At 35.2% G+C, this 11813-nt stretch overlaps 1 protein-coding gene and 1 long non-coding RNA gene across 10 annotated transcripts in view; one reads left to right on the forward strand and one right to left on the reverse strand.

Annotated features, from left to right (window-relative positions):
* Positions 1–4041, forward strand: part of LOC118267897 (transient receptor potential cation channel subfamily A member 1) — a 186039-nt gene extending 181998 nt beyond the window's left edge. For all 9 annotated transcript variants that reach the window (XM_035582162.2, XM_035582178.2, XM_050703947.1 and 6 more), the window contains 4 exons: positions 163–435; positions 723–882; positions 1162–1292; positions 2229–4041. In XM_035582162.2, the coding sequence (XP_035438055.2) occupies positions 163–435; positions 723–882; positions 1162–1292; positions 2229–2366 (702 nt within the window). In that variant the 3' untranslated portion in view covers positions 2367–4041. The remainder of the gene's footprint in view (positions 1–162; positions 436–722; positions 883–1161; positions 1293–2228) is intronic.
* LOC126912343 (uncharacterized) overlaps positions 1–11813 on the reverse strand; it is a 62051-nt gene that overhangs the window by 3824 nt on the left and 46414 nt on the right. The window lies entirely within an intron of this gene.

Here is an 11813-nt window from a genome sequence, read left to right on the forward strand (position 1 = left end):
GCACGTAATGCGAAAATATTCTCACTAATATAGAATTTGCTTTTACACTAACAAAGTTGAATGGTGTGAATGTTAGAAAATATCACCAAATACTACGCTGGCGCGACAATATGCTCTGCGTATTCATAATTGGAACCAATTGCTGACCTGTACTTTTTCCAGGGACACCACTTGTCGTTTAATAGCATACCCATGTCTCTCATGAGGACCTTTGCAATGATGCTTGGTGAATTGGACTTCGTTGGCACTTACGTTCAGCCCTATTACAAATCTGAGACGGATATTCTGCTGCCGTTCCCAATGCCTACGTTTTTCATACTTGGTATATTCATGGTGCTGATGCCCATTTTACTGATGAACTTGCTGATCGGTTTGGCTGTAGGAGACATTGAGAGTGTGAGGCGCAATGCCCAGTTGAAACGGCTGGCCATGCAGGTATGGTGTTGATTGGATTTATTTATATTTACATTATGTATTCATGCAAACTGGTAAGTTGCCTAGGTGTGATTAAAACATATCATGATGTTAAGAAAGCACTGAATCTACGAGGAAATTTCACAGGCTGATACTACTCCAATAAGCAGGTGTCTTCCTTTCTCGAAGCAATAGCTGACTCTTAGATTTCTCTGAAAAGTAGTAGTGATGTATATTAAACCGAAATTAAGTAGAAATCCAGGTTTTGAATGTAACGGTGACATAACTTGTCCGTTGTGTACTTTCAGGTCGTTCTTCATACTGAGCTCGAACGAAAACTTCCGGCCATACTTCTGGAAAAAGTGGACAAAGATGAACTGATCGAATACCCAAACAACAAGAAATGCAAGCTCGGTTTCTTGGACCTAATCCTTCGCAAATGGTTCTGCAATCCCTTCACCGATGATGGTATGTTAATGCATCTTGATGCAAATCATATAGCGTAGCGAATGTGCCCGTTAAGCGAACAATGCTGAATATGCATCCAAATTATAATCTTCAAAATTGGCGAAATTACATTTTTATACCATTGGCATTATTTTATTTTCAAAATTTTAAATGTTTTCGCGATTTTATGTTGAAATTATTGGCATTACCTATATAAATTGGAAAGACAAAACACTAGTGGTGATGTTCTGCTAGCAGAAATATTTTTCTTTTAAACACTTGCTGGGACTACATTTCCAGCTGGCCTTGACTTGGTGCTGGAAAGCAGTGAGGATTACATAACTGCTGAACTGGAGAAGCAGAAACGTAAATTGCGTGACATATCATTGGTACTGGAGCAACAGCATACACTTGTGCGTCTGATTGTGCAGGTCTGTTTCTTTCAAGTTGTTTTATTTCGTCTGCCTGTAGCAGAATATTTGAACGGCAGTCTTCTGTTTGACCAATGGGAGTTCAGTATGTCTGATTTACGAATACCTAATTTGTTGAACAATAATTATACATAACACAGATTATGATAAAGTATTGTATGTAGAGGAGACTTACAGTCCAGAAGTGAATTGTCAGCAGGCAGGTGATTCAGCACCTGCTTGTGACGACCATGTTAAATAATAGCAATGTCATAATTAAGTAAAAATCACGGACTCTTCATCATGAAACGCGACGAGTTCGCGCAGCCTACTGATCGCCGCGTCTGCGCACGTTACTCATGATGAAGAGTCTTTTCTCCATCAATTTACTTATGTACGTAAGTAAATCGTGATTTTTAGTTAATTTAGTATGTCTCACGATAGTAATTATAAAAATATAGCAATGTCATAGTTTACCTTCAAGATTTTAGTGTGGGAGAGCCATGCTTCGGCACGAAGCATGGCTCTATGACACTAACTGGCTATGACCGGAGTGATACCACGCCCTCACAGAAAACCGACGTGAAACAACGCTTGCGTTGTGTTTCGTTGTGTGAGTGAGGTTACCGGAGGCCCAACTACCCACTTCCCCAATCTTCCCAATCCCCGATTCCCCAACAACTCTTAAATTCCTAACCCCCAAAGTCCGGCAACGCACTTGTAACGCTGTTGATGTTTCAAATGTCCAATGGGATTGCTTACCATTAGGTTATCTGTCTGACGTTTTCCGGCTTGTTCCATAAAAAATCTGCGATTTCGTCCACCTGGAAAAGGTTTTGGACTTATCAAAACGATTCATTTTTCAGCTTTTGAACAAAGAATTCTATTACAGTTAAAATGATCCATAAAATAACCTATCTCCAATGCTCGTCTAATATAAATGATTAACATTTTCAGAAAATGGAGATCAAGACCGAAGCTGATGATGTGGATGAAGGCGTTTCTCCAGGTGATACTCGCGTGGTCCCTCGCTGGAGCTCCCCAAGGATCCGTAAGAAGCTGCGCACTGCTTCTTCTTTCAACAAAGGTGGCTAAGCATCACGATACACCCCATTGCACTATAGGTATACTAAATTTGTAAAGTCTAAGATCTCACGACAAGGTTTTTGCTATTACGAAGACCACGGTAAGAATTTGCTGTTAAAAACTACCCAAAAAACGAATTGACTGATCCTCCTTTTTCCGCCTGTTCTTGTCATCTACCATCAAGAAGATAACTGCAAGAACCATGTCGTCGGATCTTACACTGTTGTCTATTAATCCTTCATTGTAAGTTACACTTATGTTCTTGTTTATTGCTGTTTTAATATTCACCGTTTCTAATATTTCTTTCGTTAGTGTACTTAAATATTTCTATCCCTATCTAAAAAGTTAACGTTAGCTAAGAATAATATGATATCAAAAATGAATTAGTGTCTCGAATTTATTGTTGTAGTTTCAAATTAATATTACATGTAAGATTGAATGTCAGTAGTTCTAAATGTAATCATTATCATACTTGATTGACAGTTCTTAAGCTTTTAAATAGTATCCGTTGCTAATAATCTAGTTAACAAAGAACGGTGATTGGCGAAATTATGTTTCAGTCAAGCTATCAAATCTATCAAGGCTTGCTGTGATTGGTTGACTGTTTTTGGTCAACTGATTATATTGCTTGATGATGTACCCTTCATATATTCAAAATCCTGAAAAGATTTCTTTCTGTTTTCTATTACAAACAATTTAAGACACTTATTTTTACAAGATTTCTTCTTCTTTCTTCTTCAATTTTTTTTTCTGATTCTTCATTATGATATAACCCAATATTTTAGCCTTTTTTTAGGGCTGTCACCGACTTAGCTCTAAAATTAAATTATCATTACTTATAAATGTTTCGGGAATAAGATTTTAAGCATAATATGTAAATGTAAAAGCGATTAGCGCATGATTTTTCGGCCTACCTATGTATGGACCGGGTCTGATGATAATGGATAGGATAAATTATAATTATATTACATAATAATAATATGGCACAAGCCCATTCGATGTAATTTAGAAAAATAATATCATAAATGTTAGATAAAAACTATATTATAACCGTTTTAAAGTACTTCTATGTAACTTACAATTTACCCAATAGGTGTAATAATCATTATATAGTATATCTAAACCGATATAGATAGTTTCATGACTTAAATAGGTGTTCTTACATTCAAGTGTTTTACAATAATTCTGATGTTAGTATGTATATATATACAGCCTATATATTTGGGTTATTCTCGGAAATGACTGTGCGTCGAATGCGTTTTAAGGGAAGGTTTAGATATAAAAGAGTATTTATTAACATGCGGGTGTCAGGACCGCGAGACCAATGAGTAGGGAGAGCTGTTCCAAGTAACAACTAGTCGATTTCGCAAGGACGTTATATTATTATATATAAACATATTTACTTACTTACATAATTTAAATCTAGTCTTTTATACCAAATACGTAGCTGTTCCGTTATAAATATGTTATTTCTTATATTATATTTTATATTAACGATTGTTTTAACATTGAGCTGGTCTCACGTTTTATTCATTTTAAATATTTTATACGTTATATTTTAATGTTACGTTTTATTTTTTTTTAATATTTTAAACTTAAATGATCGTGCAATTAAGATTTTTCTAACATGAAAAGTCTTTAAACGGCCTTTTACATTATGCGAGTGGGTCATAGTAATAAAATAAAGTCATTTTGTAAATCTCCTAGAGTTTAGCCTGCGTTTGCAATATAAGGAAAAAATTAACGGCATCACATTATAAACCTCAAAAATTACAGTATTGTTCCACTATTTTAATGGATGTTACTTTTGAATCACATTTTGAATAACTTACACACATATACATATTTTTCTTTGGTCAAAATGTATCAATAGGGTTAAAAATAATGTCAATATTATATTTTTATACAACAAATAAGTCCACTCGCATTTAACGAAATGTCATAAGGTCTGAAGTAATATAACGTTTATATTATGTAAGTACAAGCTTTACTCGAGAGCGAGGCTCTTATATAATATTACAATCGACTAAGAAAGAAGTTGGCGACTTCTTACGACCATACATTGTATGAAATTTTTTAACTAAATATTTATGTATAATTTGATATACAATTTATCGGTAGTATTTGTACGTAATTTTTATAAGAACGGTTAGCGGTGGTACCATCCTAGTTGACTTTAATTCGACAGTTGATGCTTCGAAAAAAGTTCTGGTATTTACTAACATACTTCCATTAAAAATGTATACTGTAGAGCACGCAAACTATATCTACCAGCTTTTCCGCTTACATTCTATGTCTAGAGTAAAATAAACATTATTACCATAGTTAAATATAATCAGTAATATTAAAATTATAGGGTGTCCCAACAAGAACGCAAGATTTAAATTTTAAATAAAACGCAGATATTTTAAAAAAAATCGTGAAAACTTTATAATATCGTAAAGTAGAGAGGATGAGGTTATCTATGGAACAATACATCGGGCAGATGGCCGCCGCGGCTTTGCGGTACATACGCGATCTTTTGACGAAATTTTCATTGACCGTTTTGCATAAATACTGCGGTATTTCATTAATACAGCGTCCAATTTCCTTTTTAAGGCTTGAGTCGTCGTCGGCTTATTCGCATAAACCATCAACTTTAAGAAACCCAAAAGAAAAAAGTGTAATGTTGATAAATCACATGATCTAGGCGGCCAATTCTGGTCTCGAAAACGTGAAATAACACGACCGGGACATGACTGATGCAGCAATTCAATTGTTTCTCTGGCTGTATGACATGTGGCGCCATCTTGTTGAAACCATATGCCCTCCAAATCCATTTCTTCAATTCGAGGTACGAAAACACTGGTTATCATTTTTCGATACCGAACACGATCATTGACTGTTTGCGCTTGACCTGCCTCATTTTCAACCGTGTAGCGCTCCATTTTAGTAACCTCGTACCTTATACTAACAAACAATAACACTTGTTCAAATGTCAAACAATGACACTTCGAATGCCGCCAAATTTAAATCTTGCGTTCTTGTTGGGACACCCGTTATAATGAACATTATCTCCTAAACGGAGAATGGACTCCCTTCGTGCTATTAAACTGTACATTATTCTTTCTAGTTCAACAAGTGAGACTAGGTTGGTAGTGCCTATAAAGATGTGTATTTTTGGACGAACGTGTTTTAAAAACATGTTAGATGTTTTGAATAATGTTGTTAAGAGCTTGGATCGCGTAAACGCACGTAGGATAAGTAATGAGGCCAGTCCACTGAGGCTTAGAACTCAAGAGTATCGAGAAGAGAGGCCACGTTTTGTTATACAAATAAAAATCTATCTGTATAATCTAAGGTAACACAGCTGTAGCAAGATTCGTGTAATAGTGGTTATAATAAACGCATTTATGGGAATGATAATCAGAACATAATGAAGAATAACTCATTTCTAGAAACCCCGTAGAAGTATACCAATCTGTAATCAAATAGAATAATATAATATGGTGTTATTTCTGTGTAATATCATAGAATAATAAGAATCAATGTCATTGTTGCCACACAGGCCATAGTCTCAATCATGTAACAAAATATTTGATGTTATTTATTTGGAATAAATTCTTTTCAACATAGATAGATAGTAAGTTGTTGTTTATTTGTATATCCTTGCCTTATTTTATCCCCTCATTACTAAATAAGATCATGTTTTGGTGTTTAATTATCATAAAACTTTGTATTTAGGAATAATTTTTCACTAATATTGTTCACAACATAAACTCTCAGCCATTTTAGCAAATAATAAGGGTTTAACTAAATATTCTGTGATTATTTGATTGAAATGGTTCTCTATAAGATACATGCTTGATGTGCAAACATTTCAATCACTAAAAAAGGCCGTATATTCTCAATTTATCCTCCTTTTCGTCCAATGCTTAAATATCAGAGTACAATCCGCGGGAAATAATTCGAATATCAGCCACTTCCGTTTTTATGTCACTTGATTTCGTTCATTCATTTTGACATTAAAGGACAATGACCTCAGTCTGACGTCAAAATTAATTCCAAAGAACTACACACAGATGGCGTTGCAATTATCTTCTGTGTTCGTTGCATCCTTCTCGAAGTTTGTTATTGATTTTGTCATGCGCAGTAGCGTTCCTGCGCGGTCTGCGCTAAGAGCAAATAGAACATTCTAGAACGTCTATAAATGTACAAATAATGCCTATAGCAAATCACTGCATCGATGTAATGTTATGATTTGTACATTTCCTTTGTTCCTTAAAACATGAAGGGTCTTAGTAAATTATTTTCTAATGCTAATTTTGGTGACATTGACATTAAGGAAAAGTCGGTGTCATTGTTCTGTGACAATCTTGTCATTGGGTAAAGATTTAAATTTTAGAGAAGATTCCTTACTTTAATTTATAAATCATAACTTTTGACTGTAATGTTAAATGTAGCAATTTAGTACCATCTTTATCAGTTATCCTTTATGCGTACTTATGTTGAGAAAACTAAGAGCGTCTTTAAAATCCTTCAATGATTTTGTCTTGAGAATCTGTGGTTAAATCCTGTCAGATTATTGTTTGTACAATTTTCCTCTTGCTAGGTGGCGTGACTTTAGCTGATACCTATTTCTCCTGTTGACCTTTTCACAAACAGATCGAGGTCGGTACTATTATGAACAAAGTCCTTTGAAAGACAATCTCTATTAGATAATAATAGATAATATGAGAAAATGTTAAATATAGTATACCAATCACTGTATTCTAAGAATTACGTTTATCAACCGTTATAAATAAACGTAATTTGTTTGCCCGGACAAGGTGTCATGCACGGAACCACGTGGTCGGTAATTACGATTGCAATGTAGGGTAAAGAGATACTTTCTTTTAATAACTTTAAAATCTGGAACATCTAGCTAGCAGAGAAACGAATACGACAAAAATACCTAATAATACTTTTCTTCAACTGAAGTTGTAATCTGCAATAATAGAGAATTTTTTAATTTGAACTATAAAATATAGCCCTCCATACATCAAACTCCAAACAACAATACATCTCTTTGTTCCAAACACAAAAGAGTAAATACTAAATGAATACTAATTCAGCTTCGTTATCGAGATGCATCCAATTTGCGAGCTCCACGCTGGCCCCACCTGTATCGATCAATATATTGTAAAGCTCCATCCCTCAGCCAGACAGTTAGACTGGGAGCTAGGATGTAATTTTTTTAGCATTTTATTGTATTTATATGAAAATATGGTTTTGTGATTTTATCTTAGATTTTGTTTGAGATGTACCTTCTTTCTGTAAGAAGAGGCCGTGGCAGAGCAAGTGATGATGATCGCGCGAGTTTGTTAACACAATACAATAATAAAGTATGGCTATCTGGCGAAAAAAAAACTTTGCACCAGAAAAATAAACCATACAATAGTGGTTAACTAAATGAGCCGTAGACGGCTAAAGGGACTATTATGACTAAAACGTCTTAAAGGTCCATTAAATAGTTGGAATAATTTTGTAACCGCTATTTTCAAATTCAATCAAATTCTATCAAAATAATATTTATTTCGGTTTGCCTACGAACTGCCCACCTGTTTTTTGTAACTCCGTGGTTTTAGGGATTTGAGGATTGAAGATGGCGATGGAAGAGGAAGAATTGGGACTCCGGCAACCTCAACAATACGGCAAAACACAACTGAAACGTATTTTCACGCCACCGGTCGAGGCGGCCCATTTATGCCGACGGTCTTCCATGAAAAATTCCTGATGTCCAGCAGCGCTAAGAATGAAAGAAATAAACGGAGCATTTAATGACTATCACTATCATAACCAATTGATCATTGTATCAGACTTATAGGATTAGCATGATTAAAAAAAACGCAGAAAACCGGTGATATAGCCGCTGTTGTGATACAATAACTCCTGATCATGTAGGTTCTCAGATGTACTCTCACTGCAGACATTGCGGTAGTGGTTTTGAGACTACACGGTTTAAATTGTCAGCCAGGGTTAGAAATTGTTAGCCAAGTTCGTAGTTTCACAAAGTATTTTATATATTGGGGCAAAACATCCTGCAGACCAAGGTCACAGTCTTACAGTCGACATGTCAGGTAATAGTGATTGTTCTATGATCTTTGATATGATCGATGTATTGCCATAGAGGAAATGGAGCAGATATGAGAAGTCTGATGGCTTTTAACAGTAATACTAGCGGCCTCAAGAATTTAAAACTATCCACGACTATGGACACACGTAAAAAGTTACTAAAATATAATACTTTATTGTCAGTAACTCACGTTTTATTTCAATTAACTATCTTAAGAGTGCACAACATTTGTCAAACAAAGCAACTGTTTGATTGCTGATAAATGTAAGAACAATTTAAAAACAAAACCATTTCATAAAATTGAAAATCTGTCTCCGGAACTGGATCCTGAAACGCGCTTGCGCCTCAGCCATCAACAGGGGCAAAGGCTAGACATAAATAATAATAATTTGTATACTATACTGACGCTAAAGGTTCAACGCACCTATGTCTGGAATTACCTGGCGGGACGGGAATTTTGTTTTGACAACAGACACCCTTGTTTTGTTTTGACGGAGGGCTATGAACTGAAAAACCGTAGTCTATGTTTACAATTCAATAAAAAGATTTATATTTCACATAATTATATAAGTGCGTTTGAAATCATTATGACAAACGTTGTGGACTCTTAAGTTAGTTGTAGGAAAACGTGAGATACTAAGAGCAAAGTATAATATTTTACTAACCTTTTACGATAGTCGTGGATAGTTTTAAATTCTTGAAGGCCACTAGTGGGGAAAATTAAGATATAATACTCATTAATAGTCTTTGTATGGCATGTATATTGTAATCGAATACTTATCTTTGTCTCTTTATTCGTTTTTATTTTAAAAAGTTCTTCCTCGCGTCTCCGGGCCTAGCTTAGTACATCCACAATTTCAATGCTGTCGGCGTATCGGTTTTCAATTGTCAGATCTGAGGGTGCAGAATTAAATCCTCCGGCAGAAACTCAACATTGCCAATCAACTTTATTGAAAGGTTATCCGACGTTGTTTATTGAGATATTGTGAATACTGGTAATAGTAAAAATAGGCTCGCGACGGTTTGATTGCTCGGCAAATAAAGCCGCTTTACTAGATGGAAAAATGAATTGAAAAGTTTTTATTATGAACTGTTTGACATTTATTTATTTCTTGTTTCTTTTCACAGTTTCCATGTCGGAGAGTTACCATTTACTTTGTCATGTTTGTACGGCTTCTTATAAACAAAGAATCAGCGAACTTTACGACATTCGAAATTATATAAAGAAGGTCGCCACACTTGTATCCAAGTAGTGAAATTAAATGTTATTAAAGTTTTTGATAAACTCGACTCACGCAGCTTTTCAATAAAGCACTAATGGATGGTGTTGTTAATCCTGAACATTTTTAATTACTGCGCGTCTGCAAATTGAAAACATAATCCGCGAGTGCTTCATTCCCCGCTCTGGTTTCGGTCAATATTAATTTGGAAACTATAAAAGCTTTTTGTACTAACCCTTTAGTACGGAATGATGGATATTTTGATTAAGTTTCAAAGGGAGATGCGACTGTACCTAAAAGGGGTTGAACCCTAGGCACTCTTTCACTGGTTTGGACACATAATTATTATTTTTTTAGCGAGGGTGTATCAAGTATTAAGGCTGATAGATTTTTCTCTTCGTACACACATCGCTTATTTTGATTTGTATGTATTGTGGGTGTATTTAGAAATACACAAGTTCATTTACATAAGACATCGAATCAAATGAAATTAAATCGAACGCACCACACGTTCCATAGATGTCGGTTGCCCAGCAACAGAATAGTGATTGATTATGTTCTAAAACTATAACGACCATTGAGGGATGAGCAGCAGTATCCTCTAAATGTTCAATGAGCTACTTGTGATCCTGAAGCTACCTACCAAGCGTGGGAATGGCTTATGGAATTAAACGATTATTAATAAAAAATAAATTTGAAAACTAAATATAAACGTATCCAGAACAAAGAATAAAATAAATATTATTATGTTATGTAACATTTCATTTAATGGGTCTCAAACGTAGGACATTTTTCCCATGCATTATAATCATTATGACATGCAATACAGCCATTAATTATCTAGTGAGTACAATAACCGTACTTTTAAAGTTGATTTTTAATGTCGACTGCCTCGTCGGTCGAGTCATCGTGTGGTCGCAAATGCAACTGCCGGTCAACGGGGTCTCGGGTTCGATTCCCGGTTCGGGCAGACTATTACTGGTTTTTTTAGATTTTTCTCTTCTTTTCTTTTCGTTCTTTTTGCCTTTATCTCAGGTTACATAAAGCCGATGCAGTACAACTGTACAATACATCTTTCAAAATACCACTACTAAAATCTTATTTAATCTATGTTACCTGTCGACCTCGTCTTGAAGAAAGAGCCTTTAAATTAAGTAAAAAGCATTAGCGTCACATCGAAGAAACTAGGTGCAGATCAGAATGTTTCGTGGAAAATTCTCGAACATTGTACATTTTCTAAGAGGTACTTCAAAATAGTGGAAAGACGACGTTGTATCGTCATTTCCAGGTATTATTCAATTTAAAGATAGCTTCCACTTCATGTATACGTCATTTAGTGTCGGCAGGCGTTGGTTGCAGTGCTTTCAATTTGCTGTTAGGCGTAACAGCTGAAAAGAGAAATCTTATTTCTTCATAAGATTTGAAGGAAAATAACTTTTAATGGTATTTTCTCGGGATATTGATTTGACTACTACTACATTAGTTCTGACTTGTCATATTTGTAATTTTCTTAGCTTTCACTGAGGTCTTGCAGACGATTCGTGTTTTGACTTCTGTCTATATTTGGTTTAATCTTCGGTTCTCCAACAAATTAGGTTGATCGGTCTGATTGCGCTGGTGTCGTAATTAAATCAATACTTGGATGAAAGGGGTGAGGTTCTTAGGTAACAATAATAGCAAACCTAATAACTTAATACCACCTTTTAGCTTATATGACTATCGTTTACATGATGACATAATATATACAGGATATAATTTATCTAAAAGGAACATACCACATACTTCTGCACCTTCAGTTAACTTGAGAAAAATACCCTGCCAGTTACTCCAGGCCTTTTATTATAATTACCTCGGTATGTTACATTATGAAGACTGCTGTAATACGAGTATACTTATAATGGTTTGAGCGGCTGTCGGAAACGGCGCAGTTTCTTAGCAGCCTTCTTTGCTTCATTTTCTACAGCAATTAAGACCTCGACAAAAGAAACTGCACTTCCTAGCTCAAGTATTTCCAGCCTATTTAGCTCCTCGACCATGTATGTAAGTGGCGCGTGGTCGAGCTTCACAATGGCGGCCGAGGAACCGACTACCTCTGAATACAGTTCGCTAATGCTGTGTTACAGTGGCACGTGTTACCATAAA

This window comes from Spodoptera frugiperda, chromosome 25 (assembly GCF_023101765.2).
Source record: "Spodoptera frugiperda isolate SF20-4 chromosome 25, AGI-APGP_CSIRO_Sfru_2.0, whole genome shotgun sequence".
Taxonomy (NCBI): domain Eukaryota; kingdom Metazoa; phylum Arthropoda; class Insecta; order Lepidoptera; family Noctuidae; genus Spodoptera; species Spodoptera frugiperda.